The following is a 22,160-nucleotide window of genomic DNA, read 5'->3' on the forward strand; positions in this document are numbered from 1 at the left end:
TCCTCTTCCTATGCACATTCGATGTACGAATTTTCAGAGATACGAGCATTCAAAACTTTCAAATTTCAAATTTGGCGCCTTTGGATTTGGCCGATACTACGCGGTTTGGCGCTGTGAAACTCTCACTGTAATCACCATCTGAATAAGGTATCATTGAATCTGGTGTGAATTTAGGAACTGTTCAACGTTTCGCCCGTTCTTCGTTACCGCGGGGAGACATTTTTTCGGCTCCGGATGCATCGCAGGCCCCGATGGATCAGGTCGCCACAATCGTGAGTTAGCGCATACGTGTAATACAGTGTTGCATCCCGCAGGATAACCGTACTCCTTGATAACTTACATGCAGTCCGGCTGGCGAGGGGTGTCCGATTACGGCACAATAGGAGGGGTGGATAATCCTGCGTCAGCACGGTTTAAAGCCAATCGCTGTCCCCCAAACGCACCTCACACCCTCGTCTAATCATACAACGTTGTCAAATGCACATTCGAGCACCGAAATAAGCCTGACCAACCAAAATAAGCCCATTCTTCGAAACAATAGAACAAGTAATTATCCCTCTAGGTCCTTCACGCTCGTCGTCCCTTCCGGGTATTTTCTTCATGGAACACTTAGCGAGCGTTTCCCTTTCTTACCTGGCTCCCATACCCCCTACCCAGCCCATTGTCTGTTACTGGACAACTCTCGGTGGCCGGACTGTAATTTTATCAACCTTGGAACAAGGTCTTGGGACGCATCTGGTTTGAACATCGGAGTTAATGTGTTCGGGAAGATATCAACCATCGATTGCGTCATGGCGCAGTCTTCTGTTGAAAAACTGAAACGAATTTTCTTGTTTTTATATATTTCCGCGTAATTTAATAGCGTTTATAATACACTATTTCTTTCGACGATTCTTAAAAGAAACGTTCTTACGAACTTCGTTATTACGAACCTCCAATTTTTCGGCCCCGTGAACTTCGTAATAACGAGAGTCTACTGTACGTCACTAAGGGAGAAACTCCCCTGCCTGCCGCTTGATTTTGACCCAGGGTTTCAGATGACTGACTCACGCTGAAAACCAAGGCCACTCCGTTCCCCTTGAACTTGCAACCGGTGAAGGGGAGGGGGGGGAAGATAAGAAGTTTGTGTAAGAGGCGCACCTCCATTTTCGGCTGCAATATCTGGGAAAAAAGGTGCGCCTCTTACACGAGCTTATACGGTATTTTGAAATTATACATGTATCATTCATATTTTCTAAATTGATTTTCTGAGTGTATTATCTAAGTTCAGCCTGTTGTGTGTGGCACTCATGTAAAATCTCATTTCAGCTCAAGGAGATTATAATGAATCCATCATATTTGGATAGGCAAGGAAACTATGAGTCTGACATAGCACTTCTAGTGCTCTCCTCTCCAGTGACGCTCACTGCAGTGGCTCAACCTGTTTGTCTAGATTGGGATGATCTACGAGAAAACTTGGACCTTTCTCCACCTAGCATAGGAACAGTAAGTACATATTGTTTCTCTAATTTCATTACATTATGTACTTATAAGGCACATTCATTAACTGGATTGCTGTTTTACATTATTTTCCCTCCCCTCTCTCTTTCTTAGATAAATGTAGCATTTTCCCCAGCCTTCCTCCCCCCTCCAAAATGCAACATTGCCATTCGTTAGTGTTGCAGATCTTTAATCTGTGTGAATCTTCAGGGTTGGCCACCATGTAACTTGGTGTGGGAACTTAGAAGGTTGGCCACTAGGTTTAGATATATATCTGTGTATCACTGTGGATTGAAGTTAGTTTTGTATTGCAATAAGTTTTTACACCACAATAAAAAGATTAAAACAGTTAGGAAACATTCAACTTGAAAATATGTTTTCTCCACCATTGATGAGTTTTTTATCCAAAGGTCAAAACTGTAGTTTATAAATTAATGAAGTCCATGGAAGTAAGATCATTATAACTGCCTAATTCTAATGATAGATATGTTACTTGGGGTAAGTACCCTCTCCCTCATTAATTGGCTTAGATTTTTATATTACCACCTCCCATTCATACTGTCCTTGCAAAAAGTCGGAGTAACATAATTTGAAGTATGTCTTGTATCTCATTGTTAGTAACTATTGGATCTGCTGTAATCAGATTAATGGGGAATGGAAGGAATTTCATTTATTCTTTTCCTCAATATTATCCACGTATCATTACAGCAGTCAAAATATTTTTTTCTTGGAAAGAATTAACTCCAATTTTAGACCACTAATAATTTTTTAAGAAGTTCCAGACAAAATACATTCATTGCTTCCATTTCCACTTTCTTTTATTAAAATTGATGCCGTGGTTACAACTATTGCATACTCATGGTGTAGACAGTACATACATTTAAACTCCCTGCATGGAATTCATAAAGCACTAATTGCTGTGAGATTGGATTGAGCTACTTAAGAGAAGTACCTCAAAGACCATTTTATTAAGAGACAGAATCGCAAATTTAAGATCCACCATTTGTGTCAATAATGTTGTTTTAAACTTCTTTTGTTATACTTTTAGGTGGTTGGATGGGGCGTGACAGAAAATGATACACCCAGTGAAATACCTCGGAAGGCTAACTTGCCTGTGATAAATTTCAATCAATGTTTACAAGATCTTCCTCAAGATTTTGCGAAATACATACGCTCCACTACTTTTTGTGCTGGTTATTTGAACAGTATGTATTTTTTTAATATTTTATTTTCTCCTCATGCTTTGCGTTGATGATTTTTTCATTGATCAATTTTTATGATTGATGAAACTCATCCACTTTAGTATGGAGGCTCTTTTTTGGAGGCATGACTCCTCTATTTCTCAGATATATGTAAAACATCTATAAAATGAACCCCCATAACAGTGGGGTAGCCAGGAATTTTGTTTGGGAGGTGTGGGGGGTGGTGCAAAATCTGAGGGAAATTTTTTGAAAAACAGTGTACTAAGTAGTGAGTTTCAAACTTTTATCTATTTTCATAATATAAATATGTACTTCATTTTTTAAAGACATCTTTTGTAAACCCATAATTTTTAATACTTTGTTTTCTTTAACGATGAAGCAAAGTAATCGTGTTTTTATATTTTGGGGGGGTTGGGATCCCCTGGACCTTTGGTGGGGAAGGGCAAAGGAAGGAAAAAGGATAGGAGACACGGCCGCGATGAGAGCCCGATGATGCCTCCAGGGAAAGGATGGGGAAATCCCAATGCCGTCATTGGGGCGGTAATGGCAACTACTAGTGAAACTACAATTTAACGTTTCTACAGAGAGGAAAGATTTCCCTATGAAGAAGAGAAACCCATCAATTTTCCAATGACTGCCTGTATAGTGAAATTTTAGGGGAACTTACCTTTTTCAAAGTCATAGGCCTGGTCCTGGATCATGCATTGACGTCCTGGAAGTCCTGACGTCCAAGGTCCTGGATCATGCGTCAATGGACAATGCATTTAAATAAACGTATTCCATAAATATCTACCGATACTGTATTTGGGCGTCGGAATCGGTCCACTCCTACTTAAAACCTCAATTCAATGAACCCCCATACTAGTGGGGTAGCCAGGAATTTCATTTGGGGGTTTCAAAACCTGAGGTAAAATTTTTGAAAAACAGGGCACACACTAAGGAGAGAGAGTTTTGAATTATTTTATCTCTTTTCATAATCGAAAAAACTTAATTTTTTGAAGAAATCTTTTGTAAACCTGTGATTTTCAATGTTATGTTTTCTTCAACGATGGAGCAAAGTACACAATTTGTTTTTATATTTCGGGGAGGGGGTAAGTCTTGACCTCCCAGACTCCCCCCTTCGATATGCCACTGCCCCATACAGTGAAATTTTTGGGAAACTTACCTAATATGAAGTCATAGGCCCAAGGGCATACCCAGGATTTTAACTAGGGGGAGGAAGCCATGGTCTAGGGGAAAGCCGAGTTGTGACATTTTAGCTTGGAAAAGGTGAATGAAACCAATATGTTAAGAAAATTATTACAGCACTTTATTAGTTTATGATATATTTTCCTTGAAAAAATAGTTTTATTTTAGTAACATATCTTTTACTAATACATATCATTATTCGTGGGTGTAAAGAAAATTTGTTGAATACTTAAGTATCAATTCAGTGCTGATTTTGCTTAAAGACTTTTACGATAGCTGCCCCTTCACTCCTGCCCCTCGCTGGGTATGCCCATGACTGGATTACTATTTTCCATTATTTTGACCCCCTGGACCCTGGACCCTTATAATGGACAGTAAATGTAAATAAACCTCCTGTGACAAACCTTTTCTAGCACAAAAACTCTGTCCAACATAGTCTGCGCTTGGGCCCAAAACAGGAAAAATTTGCATTCACAATAAATATTTGTCAAAAAAACTTAATATTTTGCATTTACATATAAGTAATTTTGTTATTGATGTAATAAGCAGGGAGTAGAACTGAAGTGGATGGCACTGTGTCTTCATTGGTCTGAGCGTTACTTTCCTTGTTGCCGTGATGGTATGCAACACCTCTCTATGATTTTGCATTTGAGGTTTGGTAGTCATAGACAAGTGGTTTATACATATTCAGCAATAATTTTAAATAATTTTTTCCCTAAGTTCTTTTGTGGACATTCATTTAGTTGTCAAAACCTCATTCTCTTCTGATGGTAAATAGCAGCCAGTAAATATCCTTCAATTACTAAATTTTTTATAGTACTTCAGTGGTCATAACATGGAATATGTGATACCTACATGATGTTTCTTGATATTTATCATTGGAGAAAGAATATGCACGCTCACTAAACAGAAATGCCAGGTGAAATGCCACTTTGCCTCTTCCAGGGTTCCTCTTCATGTGCCCACGCACAGGGGTGGTCTGGGGTGATCAGGGGCCCTCGGTTGGGGCTCATGATGGGGCCCTCCATACTAGGGGATTCAGGGGTCCACCCTCGGAAAATATTTGGATATTGCAACCCTAGAAATGGATTTTGATGCTATGTATTTGCTTTTAAGCTCTGTGTTTAAACTCCCTCGGCAGTATATCAGTTGAAACTGTTAGAAAAATAAACTTTGGAGTAGTTCATTTGTCTGCAAGCTCAGATATGGTTCAGTTTCTGGTATAGTTTAATAGGTGGGACCAATTTAGTATAAAATATATTTATTGGTGTTATGTTTTAGCATGAGGGTAAATATCACCGAAATTAAATTGAGTGGAGCTAATTGTTATTAAAATTTTAAGTTAGTCAATCATCATCCAATGCTGTTCTTTATTTATTTTTAAAATTATGTTATTCCGTTAATATTTTTCCGGTCTACCTTAATATTGTTTTCTCTTTAAACAGGAACAAGTGTCTGCAATGGTGACAGTGGTGGTGGTCTCATGTTTAAAAAGGATGATGGATCATGGGTATTGCAAGGAGTTGTCAGTGTATCTCCTAGAAGGAAAGATATCAGCCTCTGTGATCCTCGTTACTATGCAATATTCACCAGGGTGTCAAGATTTATTAAATGGGTGATTACTATCATGGAAAAGCATTCTCCCCCTCCCTAAGCAATGTTAAGAAGTTGCCATTTATGGTCCAAGTAAGCTTGCTCATCCACTCCAATAGCTTGAAAGGCTGGTGCTGACTCATAATGAGTGACATTTGGTGTGAAATGTTTTCTGGAATTTAATTAAAACCACAACCCGTAATAATTGCTCCTTGTGTTCTAAAATTCATTTCTTCACTATTTAAGGAATTTCAGTGGTAAACTAGATGACAAAGAGTGGGTGACTAAGGGACTAAAGGCCATTCTACTGTAAGTGATTACTAATAGTAATTTGGCTTTAGTAGAAGGTAATGGCCATTCACAGGCACCTAAATTAAATCGGGGCCACTCCAGTACCCATTGAGTGATTATCAATGGCCATTTATGCATGGATAACATGTTGATTAATATATGTAGCGGTTATGAAGACCCTAGTTGAGAGGAACCTAGCATGACCAGGATTTGCATGCCCAATTTGTGGATTTTGAAAAAGCATTTGATAGATTGGACTGGGTACACTAGTTAATGGGCATTTTTAATAAAATATGGATAGATGGGATGGAAAGGGAACTCATTTGTATTCTCTATAACCAGGGGCGGTCTGGGGGTGATTGGGGGCTCTCTGCTGAGGCCTATGATGGCCGCCCCTTTACCAGGGGATTTGGGTGTCCTCCTCCAGAAAATTTTAGGAAATTGCATGCCAGGAAATGGATTTTGACACTATTCTGGCTCTTGAAAACTAGATAAAAGTTAATACAAATAGCAATTTTGTTAGGAAAAATATTGTGAAAAGTAAGAATCTCACAGCTTATACAATTTAATAATGCATTGTGGCTCTATTATCCATTACTTAGTGAATTTTTTCCTTGAAACTCTGCCGAAATCTAAAAATCCTCTAAAATAACCTTTTCGAAAAACCGATTTAAATAAGCATCAAGTTCCCTTTTATCTTCTAATGCCTTCAGTTTTTTTATTTTTTACATACATAATCTTTTTATACTGAGTATGTCGTAAATAAAGCTGCTAATGACAACATAGAGTTTTATAATTGCAAGAAAACTTTGGTTCAGGGAATCTTAGTTTTTTTTATCACACCGTTTTTAAATGCTTCACGATAGACGCGACCATTGTTGGGGGTGCCCTAAGCTTGGGGCCCTTGGCGATTGCCAACCGGCCGACCTGGCCAGATCACCCCCGTATATAACAGTCAAAATGCTGATGCTTAAATCAATGGGGTTGGCACATGATCAGACATCTATTTACCAATCAGCAAAAGGGTTGTAGGCACAATTTGATGTGTCAGATAAATGGTGTGAGGAATATGGCATGAAGATGCATAAATTACAAGATGACCATGGTTTTGCAGCTTTGCTTAGCATTGGAGGCAAGGAATGTGAGGCTCAAGATAAAAGTTGTTGGTCAAAAACTCAAGCAGTTGGATCAGCTCAACTATTTGGGCAGCACACTACAGGAAAATGGATCCTTTATAAACTAGAAGCTAGAAGTAAGGACATCAGGGGCCGTACTCTGTAACTCCAAACCGATCGGTGCGGCACCGATTCGTCGGGTGCGACGTCACACCGACTCCCGGTAAGAAGTCGTGCGATTCTGTACGAGCCCGATCGGTGCGGCACCGACGAGAGGACAGGAGATCGTCGGTAGCCGTACCGACAGCAAAAAGGTGTCGATATGGCCACCGACTAGTGGGTTTCATGAACTCCCCGGTGCGCATTGTACGTTTTATTTTGTTTTTACCTCATCACCGAGTAAATAATGAGGTTTTCTGCAATGTTATCTTTTTCTGCCCCTTTGAATACGCCTCTATAATTCACTGTGTCATCATCTATATTAATTACCTTGACAGAAATATAAGATAATGGTTAATAAACATGAGGTTTGTTAACACATATAATGACTTTCTCTCATTTATGTTACCACTTAAGTGAAATTTCACTCGCTTGTAATAGGCTTTATTTCTCTCTATCATCATTTATTTGCTCCTTTGACATAAAAAAGATATTTTTGATTAAATATGAGTTTTGCCGCAATGTTATCACTTTATATCACTCTGAATAGGCGACTGTTATTTCACTCAATCATCAATTTGGCGTTTCTCTCGCCATAGAAATAAGATCTTTTTATTTAAGTATTTTTAAAAGGTAAGTAAAAATCAATGCATTTAGCAGAGAACAGACAATGGGCATATATAAGGAACTTAAAATCGGCTTGTAGGTAAGTGAATTGCATTGTAATGACAGCAATGCAAATATATTTCAACCTTCATTAACACATCAAAAAGAAGTTACTTCATTGATTTACTGATGTGAAAATAGCTTCAAATTTAACCTTCAGTTTTACATGAAATGCAAATAAAGGTGCGGAAATATTTTTTTGCCTATTAAATTAACACCAATATACTCAATTTTGAAAAGAGAGGATTAAAGACTTTTGTAATAAATCCATGAAGCTGTGGCAGTATTACCATTATGAGAATACCTCCTAATAAATAATGCAACTCTCGGAGGCGGCTCTGAAGATGCCGTCTTTTGAGCGTATTGTACAAAAATCTGTGAGGTTCGATGGTAGCTGTTAAAATCGATAGTCAACAAGCCCAAAAGCTGCAGAAGGTGATGAAAAAACGTAAATAATACCAATAATACTATTTACGAGCGTTCCTCTTGAGATAACTTACAATACTAATGGCCGGCTTCAAAAATTCCCAATTTTAGAGAAAATCTGACGTACTAGGGGCAAAAATCTGCGAGATTTGTGACTTGTATCTCCACAGCGAGAATAACATATAAGGAGGTATCCATGTATGTTGCCCCGCTTGAATTCAGCTGTGTTGTCAGTGGGCGACTACACACCCTACTCCACTATGTTGTGTTCACTGTCAGCAGGCATGTTATCCAGCAAAGAGAGGCAAAGAGGGGTGCATTACAAGAAGCCAGCCGCTGAAGTCGACAGTCAACAAGCCCGAAACCTGCAGAAGGCGACGCAAAACGCCAAACAAATTCTAATGATACTATTTACCAGAATACCTCCTGAAATAACATATAACACTAATAGAAGGCTTCGAAAATGTCCATTTTGGAGAAAAATCAGACGTCCCAGAAGCAAAATCTGCGATATTTGAGTCTCGTATCTCCACGGCGAGAATAACATGTAAGAAGGTACATATCTCTAAGTTGCCCCACTTAACTCGTGCTGTTGCTGTTGACGGACGACTACTCACCCTTCTTCCCAATGCCCTGTTTGTAATAAGCTGGCGCGGTACTCATTGTCAGCGAAGAAAGGGTAAGCGGATGGGGTGCATTATGACCAGCCAGCCGTTGATGGAAGGCACGATAAGTCAGCCGGTCAATGGACAGTCAACAAGCCCGAAAGCTGTGGAAGGCTAGGAAAAACGTAAACAAATTCTAATGATACCATTTACGAGCAGGGGCGGATCCAGGATTTTTTTCTGGGAGGGGCACAAGCAAGGCCATATCCAGGATTTTGTTCTGGGTGGGGCACAAGGATACCTCGCAATACAAAACGAATGCAATGATAATGGGACCGTATTAAAAATCTTGCATATTTTTGAGGGTCTGGGGGGGGCACGTGCCCCCGTAACCCCCCCCTGGATCCGCCTATGTTTACGAGCATACCTCCTGACATAACATACGACACTAATAGAAGGCTTTGAAAATGTCCATTTTGGAGAAAAATCTGACGTCCCCGAGGCAAAAAATCTGCGAGATTTGCGGCTGGTATCTCCACGGCGAATATAATATATAAGGAGGTAGCCCTGTAAGTTGCCCAATTTCACTTGAGCCAATGGTGGATGACTATTCAGCATCCTTCACAATGCTCTGTTTGCTATTGTATGGCGTGGTGCTCGGCGAGAAGAGAATAAGGGGAGGGGTGCATTACGACTAGGCAGCCGTTCAGGGGAGGGACGATAAGCATGTCGTTCAACGGACAACAACCACAAAAGCAGCAGAAGGCGGGGAAAAACAAACAAATTCTAATGAAACCATTTACGAGAATACCTCCCGGTATAACATGCGATACTAATAGCTGGCCTCGAAAATTCCCCCCCCCTTTTTTTAGAGCAAATCTGACGTACTGGGGGCAAAAATCTGCGAGATTTGCGGCTTTTATACCTATCCACGGCGAGGATAATATATAAGGAGGTATCCCTGTAAGTTGTCCAACTTGACTTGAGCTGTTGCTGTAGGTGGACATCTACTCAGCCTCTTTCACAGTGCTCTGTTTGCTATTGTATGACGTAGTGCTCGGCGAAAAGAGAATAAGAGGAGGGGGTGCATTACGACTAGGCAGCTGTTAAGGGGAGGTGCGATAAGCCAGTCGTTCAATGAACTGTCAACTACCACGAAAGCAGTAGAAGGAGAGGAAGACATAAAAAAAGTTTCTAATGATACCATTTACGAGAGACTATGGTTTCTCCAAGACGAAAATTAAATACAAGGAGTATTACAGCCTAGGGCAGTGGCGCAGCGAGGGGGGGGTTTTGGGGGATAAACCCCCCCCCAGAGCTCAGAGGAATTTTTAAGTTTAATCCATTTTACATAATTGGATTGATATTACTAATAGAATAGTGTAAGGATTAATAAGATATCACTCTCAAAGTCGTAAAACTCACAATTTTGAACCATTTATCTTAAAATTCTGCATTTATTAATCTCGCACCTGCCGCTTATCCTGGTGGGTATTCCATACCCCCACACACGCCGATATTAGTTACACCTAAACCCCCCCAGCCTTAATTCCTAGCTGCGCCCCTGGTCCAGGGAACCTCTATTGCTTCGTTATATGGTCTTTCCTCATACTTAGGGAGATCTAAAGTCAGGCAGGAACGAGAAGAGACGACCAAAATGCATCGGCTGGTAGATATAAATGGATATAAATGCTAAAATCGTGATTTCTAAACGTATCACCTTTATTTTTGTGAGAAATCTGATCCTCCTGTCGTCAACTATATTATTACACCACATAACCATGAATCTTTTGGCTATAGATAATATCACAATTAGATAACAGCTTTTGATGACCATCAGTACCTGGATAGCAATTTGCAAAACCAAAAAAATGGGTGATCAGCTTATGTTTTTGCCTACGATATTTGCGAATTACACCATATTTTATGAAAAAAATTTCCAATTAAATACATTTTTAATTTGAAATTGTTCATTGTTAATGTAACAAATGTTATCGATTTCCTCATAGCAAATTTTATTTCTCACGCGATCAATGCGTATTTTAGCATGGTAAAAGAGAAAGTTTTTTTAATACTGGTATCACACTTGTGCGGACACTCACAAAATTAGACGGCAAAACCGACTCCTGGTATTCTAACGGGTGTATCCTGTTAGAGAGCGTGCATGAAGCGATGCGAGTTGATGCTATTCATACGCAACTCGGCCACCAATTTCTCCCTCGTGATCACCCACGACTTTGAAGGCTGTAGAGTTGACCCTTTACGTGGAAGTCAGGGCGTAGCGAGGGGGGTCCGGGGAGTCCAAACCCCCCCTGAAGAGAGAAAGTGTCTTCGTTATGGAGAGGGAAAGTGTCCAAGTGTCAATAAAAATATAGCAATGTAGCAATATCCAGGTAGCAATAAAAATTTGCGTAAATGCCGCAGTCAGCATACAAAACAAGTAAAAAAGTTCCCGTTCTCTAAGGGTTAAGCATGCCCAGTTGGGAATCCAGCAATTTCTTTCATTCTGTCACTATCCCAGAAAATGGCAGCAAGATGTTGAAGTGTTACTTGAAATCGGTTGGCTAAGGGGAGCAATAAAAATGACCACTCAGGAGTAAATTGGAACTCTTTATTGATCTTAGGGTTAATGAGATCCTAACATATTTACATAACAAGGCGTATGTGACTTGAGGCCAATGGACAACTTGAGGGTTACTTTGGGGATGTGAGGGGAGATAGTTTGTGGAGAGGTTAGTATTTTGGGGGGGTCTGAAGGGTCCGGACCCCCCCCAAAAATATGAAAACACAATTATTTTCCTTCACAAAAGAAAACAGAATATTAAAAAAATCATGAATTACCAAAATATTTTTTAACAAATGTATTTTTTTTTTCGATGATTAAAAATGTTTAAATTAGTTTAAAACCCATTACTTAGTACCCTGTTTTTCAAAAATTCTCCCCCCTGGTTTTGGACCCCCCAAGCAAAATTCCTGGCTACGCCACCGAGTGTACAGACTTTGAGGACTGAAATAATCCCTGGAAGCAGCAGATCTTTGAGGGCTGAAGAAGTCCCTAGAAGGAGCATTGGGGGCAACATTAAGTTACCCCTGGCCAAGGATAGGTCTGGATAGTCCCTGAAAGATGCTCAGTCACTCACCTTGAGGTAGGGATTTCTACCTGATAAAAAATATGCTCTTACAGGGCAAGAGTGGGTGGATGGTGGGTATTTGAGGTGGCTTGCCTATTTGCCCCTGAAAAAAATGATAGTAGGAGGGTGATTACTATGGTCCAAAGAGTATGAACGTGAAATCCATGATTTCTTATTGTAAGAATACTCCTTTCGCACATGCCCAAGGGTTAATAAGGTGTCCAGGGAGACAAGTCCGAAGTGGCGCAGTAGCATCATGACTCTTTTTCCCATTGCAAGGCTCACCGCAAAGGCAGCTGAGGTTTCTCAGTTCCACCAGAAACCTTTTGACTTTTGAGATTGAAAATAGTACGCATTTGAAATAAAGGTATCCTTGTTTGTCCTATGTATGTCCCATGAGGAAATTATCACAGTCATTAGATATAAGGAAGGGTTCTATTACAAGGGATGCATAAATAATAACTACAGGATTAATGAGATATTTTATAAAACTTCTCAAGAACATACAACATTGAGATAAACCCTTGTTTTACAATCATTTTGTGGTAGATTGTTTTGGTGATACAATTGGCTATTAATCCATAAATAATTCTGTAGAAACATTCACATCATTGCCACAGGAAGATTAATTTCAATAAGCACTGTTCCAATACAGCTCTGGGGAAGATTCTTGGAGAATACCGGTTTATTAATCATACATAATCTTTTATTTAAGATCATTCCTTGGTGTTACCATAGGATTGAGTGACGGTGAAATTGGAGAATGGATTCTCATTGATGATCAATAGGTGATATTTTACCCCTGGAATTTCTATTTTGCTCATTTGGATTTCATTTAATAGAAAAATTTGAAGGGGTTACATGTTATTTTTTGATCACTCAAGTATTTGTCCAACAGATTTCCTCGTAACTCAACTTTTGAATTGCCTGGCAATATTAAAATTTGGACTTGATAATAAAGAGGTTTCTGAAACAGAAATCATCCCTTAAGTTTTTAATTAATTTGAATGCGTTTTTATGTCACTCTTAACTTGTTCCACTTTTCCTCTCCTTTCAAGTCGCTGTGATGACTTCCAAGTATGCAATTGAATTTTCAAAATAATACTGATAGATGAAACTTAAAATGAATCCAGAAAGTGATAGACAGGCTTTAAACTTCAATACAGACTGGACTTTATACAGAAAGCAATGATGAATCTTGATTTTGATACAGCATCATGAGGTGAAAGGAGTGGATAGGAAATTGGAACGTGCATATTGGATATCACCTTTGGAGTGATGGATATATCTCTTATAAAGATATATGCAGTAATTAATGCAGAGAATGACATTGTTAGTAATTTCTGGAATTATAACTGTATCCACTATTCCCAACACTGCACAGGGACCTTTTCTGGACATTCTTCACAGATATGGCTTGATTTGATTAAATCAAGCCATAGGCTGATCCCTGGGGATCCCTGGGAGCTCGAAGTACTCTTCAGGATATCCTGGTACTAATGACGTCTCTTATTGATATTGGTTATTGAATGTGATGCCCTTGGGAGATTTTCTATTCCATAGAGCCTTTGCGAGCCCTACAAAAATTGGAAGTTACACTAGAAAAAGTATGAAAATCTCTGAGCACATATTGATTGGTACTTCCGAAAGAGTCCCTTCCTGTGATTCAATCAATCCAAATTGTTGCCTTTTCCTCATAAAATTTTTAAGGACACTTTCAATTGAGGATGTGCATGAATTATATTACTATCCTCTAAAAGATCAGCTACAATTACTCAATCTTCATGGTAGTTGAGAAAAAGGGGCATTGACATTAGAAATGCTGTGAAGAATTACTTTTACTCCCCAGGCTGATTGAGGAAAAAAACAATATGGTTTCCGAATAGAGGTCTGCTGAGAAGGGGGACAGTTTTTTTTCAGAGCTCCCCTTCCTGGAGGCTCTTAAGGCTTCTCAGAAGGAAGCTAAATAATATTCTCAGTATCTTTAGTCGGGGAGGAAAAGAGCAGCAGAGAGGGAACCAGGAGATCATTGCCTCAAGATCCCAGACGACCTAGGACAGCCCTAGCAGAATGTCAAAGAATAATCAAGACTAAGAGACTTGGAGAAGGTCCTGACGTGGTCTCAAGGACCATGCATGCTGTGCAGTATTGAATTAATTCAAAATCCTTGTTTTCAAAATGTGGAAACATTCTATCTCTGTTGTAGCATGGTGACGTAAAATCAGACTAACATCCTATTTCTCATTAGCAATTTTAGTGGCAGTTCAATGACAAATCGTCACTACTCAATATCATGTACACTCATAATTTAATATCTGTGCATTTTCCATTGCTTAAATTTCATCATACATTCACACAAACAAAAACAGCATAAATATACACATTTACAGCATCTTACCAAGCGCAACATTGGAGAAATTTCATGATAACAGAAGACTCATTCTGGGTGGAAATATAATAAATGCAATACACTGGTCGACAATATCGACTGAAATGAAAGAAATGCTTCAGGCATTCTTATCATCATTGGTATAACTGAAGAGTCACTGATTACTCTTACCATTCAAAAGTAAGTGACAATTAATGCAGACTTCAAAACTCTTTTGTACACGTGTGGATAATATCAATCATCCATTACCAATGCTCTAAGAAATACTTAATTTATATCATAGGAGCCATGGTGACTGAACCACCAGGAAGTCTGCATTATAAACTGAATAATTATGCAGGGTCACATATATACATTGCACTTTGTACTTTATCAATTATTCTGACCAGACACAACACTCATGCATTTTGAATGGGTATGGCTATTTTGTAACTATTTAACTATAAAATATGAGATTGCTTTCCAACTTACTCATAGTTAACTCTTGGAAATAATATTCCAATGACTATGACACTTAATACAAATCAGGTTTATACCATGAGGAGGTATATGCATTGACTAGTTGACACTTTACAATATTACATTAGGTATTCACAAAGTCCCTCCAATTTGAAGTCTCTTTTTCATTTAACAAGATGAATTTATTATGAAGTGAGAATTCCATGAGAATTATTCCTCAGCATGAAATACGCCACCTGCAAGCAATTTTTGGCTTTCTTGGAGGAATACAGAACTATTTCTTTCCCTCACCACAGACCACTCAACGATTTTCAAATTCCTCACTTGAATTTGTGTGAACACTAAACACAACAACACAATGATCCTTCCTCACAGACCATGGATGACAGACATCTGAAGTAAATATGGAGTCTTTATCTTCCAACAACAGCGTCTTTCACCCTTCCTGGCTGGGTTAGAGAGTGAAACTAATAGAGCATCATAGCTGTTCCACCAAATGGAGTTCATTTATGCCCCGATAGAATGGAGTCCACTCATGATGTGTGTTTGACATGATGGATGAAACAGTTTTTCACTGATGCACTGATTTGTGTCTTTCATTGTTTCCTTTCAAATCATGTGGATAATTTACAGGATATTGCGTTGAAATCAAAGCAGCAAAGAAAACTGACCTTCAACCTCACAACCTGACGATTCTTGACTTGTTGGAGGGGTGTCCAACTGCGGTAGTCCTAAATCTAAATATTCCTGCAAGTAATCAAACCATTAAATGATTAATAATTTACCAATAACTTTGAAATTGATGTGTCAAAAACATTAGGCACTAAAGGCAATCAATTTTTTTAAGGAAGGCTTCACAACCCTCCAAACTGCAGTCAAGCACTCTACCCACTCCGCTACCATGCTCCCCCATCATTTATTATAGTGTTTTTTTATTAAAATAATAGTTTATTGCTTAGGTCTAGGGAAAAGATATAATAACTCAGTAAACATACCTCATTTGCTGTTATTGTTAGTATTCTGTCCAAATCCTCCACCAATTCACTGAACATTGGCCTCTCATTTGGTTGATAGCTCCAACAGTCTCTCATCAACATGTAACTGAAACATTGAATGAGAACGCTTTAAGTTTCGAAAAGCATATATGAATTTTTGCTGAATAATCAGTAAACTAAAATCTTTTTGATGCAAAAGACAAGGGTATACCGAAGCCATAGCAAGATGAAGGGGTGCTTCAGTTAACTTCTAATGCAATGCAGTTAGAGAAAAAAATGTGATCATCTAAAGAGATTTCACAGACAAGTGTAATTAGCAGCTTACATTTCTAGAGAGCAGCATGATGGCTTTTCCATTCGATGACCACTCCTCAGCAGTTGAAACAGCTTCTCAACGCTTGGAACTGAAGGGTATGGCGTACCTCCAAGAGTCATAATCTCCCACAGTAATATGCCATAAGACCATCTGAAGAAGAATTTCCCACATAAATATAAGCTCCTTCAACATAATATGAGAGATCCTATGAAAACATTCCGAGTGATTATATATTTTAAATTGATCAAAAAGTATATAGAGCCGCAAGAAAAACTATAGCACTAGTTGTCTGAACTGGGCCTTCATTCAAAAAAGGCTATGAGGGATTTTTTAATTTTATCCATCATCAAATTTGGAAGTTAATTCCTTTTTATGACTAATGAGTGACCTTTCATTTACATTCAAGATGATCTCAACTAAGTACATACCTATATAAAACATTCAGGCACAAGATTTTGACTCAAATTAAAATTAATTTAAAATAATTATTAGCAGTGAAGCTTTTGAAACAGCAAGATGTAGTATAGGATAAATATCTTACAAATAAATGGATGATTTTTTATGTTATTTGGCCGATTAGAAACAATCTATTTTCTCCCGGAATATCTTTGTTTGGATGGTAAAAATACTTACACATCAGATTGCGTTGTGTACACTCTTCGAAATAAAGCCTCTGGAGCCATCCATTTCACTGGTAGCCTACCATCTGTTGTTTTTCTGTAGTAATCTTGGCAATTAATGTCCCTGGCCAAACCAAAATCAGCAATCTTGAGAACGTAATCGTCACTCACAAGAACATTTCGAGCTGCCAGATCTCGGTGAATGCACTATAAAGAAATGGTCATCATTAAAATTTAATTCCAGAACGAACTATTACATAAAGAGATTAGAAAACAAATTCTCGAAATCGAGAGTGAAATGTTCTCCATTATTCATTTATTTAAAAGTAATATACATTTATCGAATATGCACTCGTCACTTCTGTACTTGAATAACCATTTGCATCCAATATCGAATAGCATGGTGCAGACTATTCTTCATTATTTCTATTCCAGTTTAATCATACCTTCATTGAAAAAAGCATCCACTCTTTTTAATGAGATGACCCAATATATGCTTGAATGCATAGAAAGCCCAATTCATCCATTTTGTGAAAGTTCAAAGTACGAAGCTTTTATGATTTTAGAGGGCAGATGGTAGACAATGGAGGTAATTAAGCATTAGAAATAGGGGCGAAACCATAGGAAAATATTTTGGAGTAGTTAAATGCCATGGAGATACCTATAAAAAGCATAGAATTTTTCCAAACTTTGGCAGACAACCACCCTTTTAGCCCCTCCTAATGGCCATGATCCGGTGGTACGAGTTAATTACGAGTTAAATGATTATGCACAAGTTTACAGTCATGAGGGGTTAAAGTAAATTAGAGAACAAGAGGAAAATAGGCGGAAAAGAAAAAAATATACATATAACGTGGCCAACGATCCTGTAAATTTTGAGTCAGATGACATCAACCAAATTTTCACCCTGTTGCTGGCATAACTTAAATGGCATCAGCGTTATCAGCGCTCACTTAGCACAATGTGAATCAGCTCGAGTCAGTAAAACAGATGGCATAATTTAGTCAGGCTGATGACATAAGTAGCAAATTTTGTATATCATCAATATTAGCATTCACTTAAGGTGCATTTACACTGTGTAACATGTTATAGTTACATATAACTTGTTCTACAAAAAAGTTACAAATCTGTGTAACATTGTGTTACAAAAAAAATTCATGTTATACAGCAAGTTTTTGGTTTTACACAGGAAGTGGGAAAATGTACAACATGTTACAGAAAAGAGGTAAAAGGCATGGTGGGGATAGCCAGTTGATGGGTGGGCTAGTTGCCGTGTGGTGTTGATCTGTTTAGTGAGTGCTATATCGCTTTGAAATAAAGGCTACAATGGTTGAGTGGCAGCAGGCAGAAGTGTTTTGGCTCATCGAGTCATACAGAGAGCAATGGCTGCTGTGGGGTCCCTCAGCAGAAAATTACAGGAACAGAAACGAAAAGCATGACTCGTGGGTGAAAATAAACGAAACTTTTAGCATTGCAACTGAATCTGTAACATGTTATATGTGGTTTTTGGCTCCGCTAGACTCTTGTTGTAAAACAAATGTTACAAGTAACATGTTACATATAACATGTTACACAGTGTAAATGCACCTTTAATAATAATAACGAAATGAAAAATTACTGTGGGGTATAATTCCTTATGCTTACTTACCCTTCTAGATGCTAAGTACTCCATGCCTCGAGCAACCTGATATGCGAAAGACACGAGGTCTTTTTGTGTCAAGGTCTTGCTTTCTAATGGGCTCATTCCGTCTCCTCCGATCTCTCGCACTCCTCGTAGACCCTTGCCATTCAGTCCGGCTGGTTCCTCATAGCCAGATGATGGTCTATGCTGACGGAGAAAGTCTCTCAAGTTTCCATGGGGAGCATACTCAACCACAACAAACAATGGCCCATCTTGGGAACATGTTCCCAGCAGATTGATTATATTGACATGTTTTCCAATCATTTTCATCATCTCCATCTCTGACACCAAATCCATCATCTCAGCATCAGTATGACCCTCTGTAGGAGGAAGATGACACATCAGCATTAGACATGAGAAAAAAAATAGGTATACATAAAAATACTTCACTGTCATGGCCCTTCCATGGTACAGCCTAGCACATTCCATTAACGACTGCCTTTAGAGAGTGATTTTTTTGTCAAATTTTGTTAAAAAAAGTGATTGCACACACAATAGAAGGATTAATGAGATAAACATTAAAGCAACAATCTTTGCACAGGTCAATGACTTTTCTCTGAGAAGCTGTATATTTTTAATCCTGTAATAAGGATGATTGAGGGCATCGATATAGGCTTTCCAACTTCAATGTGTGCATTAAAAATAATTTTGCCACCATCACTGCTTAACAATCCTACGATTGGTTTGATTCAGATTCCCCACTCAATTCTTTTGTCAACTAATCGATCTTTTTACACATACATATATCTTCTCTTTCACATCCTTTTTTACCTTTACCAGATATTTTATTTGAGGTCTCCTTAATTTTGCCATTGTGCTACACACTAATACACATACTCCAACATCATAAAATTTTAATTCAAATGTCATCATGTGTTGATAGACTGACAGGTGTCAATGAAGAGAAAAATATGGCAAAGATTTTTTGACTTCAGCATAAGTTTCAGCAGAAGAAGATATATCCTAGAAAATTTTTGGTGGTTGTTTCACAAATCTAGACTGCAAAATGATATAAATGAACATACACAAAATGCCTAATCTATGCCTTAATTTAAGCTGATTATTGGGATAGTAGGTAACCGTGAAGCAGGCCTGGAAAAAGGGCAGGGCAGGGCAGGGGGAGGCATGTTCCCTGGGCAGGAAATTTTACGGGGCCGCAAAATTGGAAAGTAATATTCAAATTTTTGCGTAGTTACAATAGAAACAAATTATGTGTATGCATTTGTATTTGTAATGTATTTCGTGTATTGTAGCGTATTAATGTAAGTGTTATTAAAAAGTGTTTTCCAGAAATAAAACTTCTTAGTAGCATATATACGATGTGTAATTTCAACTACAGCATCTCAAAAAATAGCTTTGGGGGCATCCATTAATTACGTGAGCCATTTAGAGGGGGGAGGAAGTCCAGCCGATTCTCACCCAATCTCAGGTGGAGGTTCGGGGGGGATCCTGGCAAGTATCATGTATTTTTTCTGCAAGAAACAGTGTAAAATTGCAGGAAAACTGGGTTGAATTGACTAATCTCAAATAAAAATAATTGAACAAATTGTTTTTTTTAATAAATAAATCCAATGCCATGAAGCATAGATTAATGTATTTGCATTGAAAATACACATTTTGAACAATGTCACATGAGATTAGAGGGAAGGGTTTGAGCCAAATATCACAATATGTATCCAGTAGCGAGTACAGAAAAGACTCAAGGAGGGGGCACAAAAGATATCTTGAGCTGCCTTCACTTTTGTCGCAATGACAAATAATTAAGCCACATATAAAGTTTAAGAAAGTTTCATCTAAACTGATAATATGCATGTACAAGAAAGTGCCACCTAATGATATTAAAAAGTTACAACTGTGGTTCTGCTATGTTAGGCAGTGTGGGCGGACCCGCAAAGGGGGGGGCGTGCACTCCCTGTGCCCCCCATATATATCCTCCACTGTGACATCTCACTAAGGGGAAGGGAGGATGCAAAAATCGCCGAAATCAACTCGCGTATTTAGTGGAAGCCCCCTTACAGATGTATTTTGTCTTAGTGGTGGAGAAGGGGGGATGAAGGGAAGGGACAGTAAACTGATCTTTGCCCTCCCCTGACAAAAACTCCTAGTTCCAGCCCTGCTGTGAAGTATAACACAAATGGCTAAGACTTATTACCTTTCAACATTTTAACAGCTACTGTGGTGGTGACACCTTGTCGGATGATGCCTTGAGCCTCGGCGTGCACCACCTTCCCAAAAGCACCTTCACCAAGAGTCTTTCCAAGGCAGAGAAGCTCACGAGGAAATTCCCATTCAGAGTCCAATGGAAGCTCATACTCTGATATGACACCACCACCACTAATAATGTTACCGCTAATGCCACCGCTACCACCTCCATTACCAACATCACCATTGCCAAGACCAACAGTGATGCCATTTCCTCCCTGGTTAGCCCATTTTTGCTTCTCAATTTTTACAATTGGCATCAGCTGATTTTTCATCATGAGAGAAGAAAGGAGAAATTTGAATTAACAAAGCTGATAGGCAATAATATCCATCTAATGTAGTAGGTCTCCAATTGCAATGAATGTTAAATGTCATAGATGAGAGATGAATTTAAAAAATGAATGGCTACAATAAAATACTTACCAATGGTTCTTGTGAGTTTGGATTATTGGCCAGGTTTTGCTTTTCCACGATAACTTTCTTGGTCCACTGTGTGACCACTGCAGCTCTAGCTGTCTCTATAGCCATATTTTTCTTCTTTTTCTCCCTAAAATTCACAGGAAAGTATGGTAAGAACATGGTCTCACACTACATGTATGAATAGATTATTTTTTCTATGGAACAAAAAAATTTCCTTACCTTTTTAAACGTTTTACGATAATGAAGACGATTAGGGAGCCAATTATCAGCATCACACACAAAGCACCCGCTAAAATATGCACCAAAATTGGTTGCGGTCGAATTGGTTTGGGCTCAGGATCCATCATGGCTGTTGGATGATAAAAAAATAGAAATTGTAAGTAATAACAGGAGTTTAGGAATAAAGTGTTCGTTATGAGAGAACGGCATGATAATTATATGTAATGTAAAAGATACCAGGGCATAATGCATATTTCATTCTAATTGACAAAAATTTTGTGGTTAATTGTCGTTAAGTACCACAAAATATCTACAATAGCAGACCAGTATGAAGAGAGAAAATTATACTCACAGTCTACAACATCTAGATATGCACTGCTGTATGATATTCCAAGGCTGTTTCCAGCTATGCAGGTATACCACCCTTCATCTTCATAGGTGACGTTGTGTAGTTCTAAAACTTCAGGATTTTTGTTTTCCAAATTTCCAGCCTGCAATATCATATGCAGAGTAATTAGAAAATGAAAAAAAACATTTTATTGTTAAAGTGACCATTTAATGCAGTTTCTCACAAAGAGACGCAAATTAAAACTGATCGAAATTGGTAGGTACTCTACATTGAAGCTCTACATATGCTAGATATCCAACGCATGATGGTGAATATCAAATTTTAGTGATTCATCGAATCTGATCAAACTTGAATTGTATCAAAAACTAAGCACTTAGTCAATGTCGTCACATTCCAAAGAATATTTATGCTTTTTCTTTTTTCACAGTTTTACATAATTTAAATTACTGTTACTATATGTACATAAAAAGTAGCTTTAAAAGTTCTGCTTTAAAAATATTAATAATTTTTACTTCATTTTACATCAGATAGAGCAAAATATGATTAAAATATCTCTATTTCATTATTATATCTATTTCACACCAAATATACTCACTCAAAAAGCTCCAAAATAAGCAGAAGATAAAAAAAATGTTAGTGTTAGTGAACCATTCAC

General features: G+C 38.2%; 2 protein-coding genes across 3 annotated transcripts in view; one reads left to right on the plus strand and one right to left on the minus strand.

Moving 5' to 3' along the window:
• Positions 1-5,670, plus strand: part of LOC124156348 (modular serine protease-like) — a 42,629-nt gene extending 36,959 nt beyond the window's left edge. The window contains exons 11-13 of the mRNA XM_046530854.1: positions 1,309-1,485; positions 2,528-2,684; positions 5,315-5,670. Of these exons, the coding sequence (XP_046386810.1) occupies positions 1,309-1,485; positions 2,528-2,684; positions 5,315-5,523 (543 nt within the window). The 3' untranslated portion in view covers positions 5,524-5,670. The remainder of the gene's footprint in view (positions 1-1,308; positions 1,486-2,527; positions 2,685-5,314) is intronic.
• Positions 5,671-12,325: 6,655 nt separating this feature from the next.
• The window catches only part of LOC124156349 (fibroblast growth factor receptor homolog 1-like), a 73,700-nt gene continuing 63,865 nt past the window's right edge, over positions 12,326-22,160 (minus strand). For both annotated transcript variants that reach the window (XM_046530856.1, XM_046530855.1), the window contains exons 8-16: positions 21,509-21,647; positions 21,157-21,286; positions 20,941-21,064; positions 20,468-20,780; positions 18,283-18,635; positions 16,648-16,841; positions 16,024-16,164; positions 15,699-15,804; positions 12,326-15,450 (exon numbers count right to left, since the gene is read on the minus strand). In XM_046530856.1, coding sequence (XP_046386812.1) covers positions 15,352-15,450; positions 15,699-15,804; positions 16,024-16,164; positions 16,648-16,841; positions 18,283-18,635; positions 20,468-20,780; positions 20,941-21,064; positions 21,157-21,286; positions 21,509-21,647 — 1,599 coding nt within the window. In that variant the 3' untranslated portion in view covers positions 12,326-15,351. The remainder of the gene's footprint in view (positions 15,451-15,698; positions 15,805-16,023; positions 16,165-16,647; positions 16,842-18,282; positions 18,636-20,467; positions 20,781-20,940; positions 21,065-21,156; positions 21,287-21,508; positions 21,648-22,160) is intronic.

The sequence above is a fragment of the Ischnura elegans genome, chromosome 3, assembly GCF_921293095.1.
Source record: "Ischnura elegans chromosome 3, ioIscEleg1.1, whole genome shotgun sequence".
NCBI lineage: Eukaryota > Metazoa > Arthropoda > Insecta > Odonata > Coenagrionidae > Ischnura > Ischnura elegans.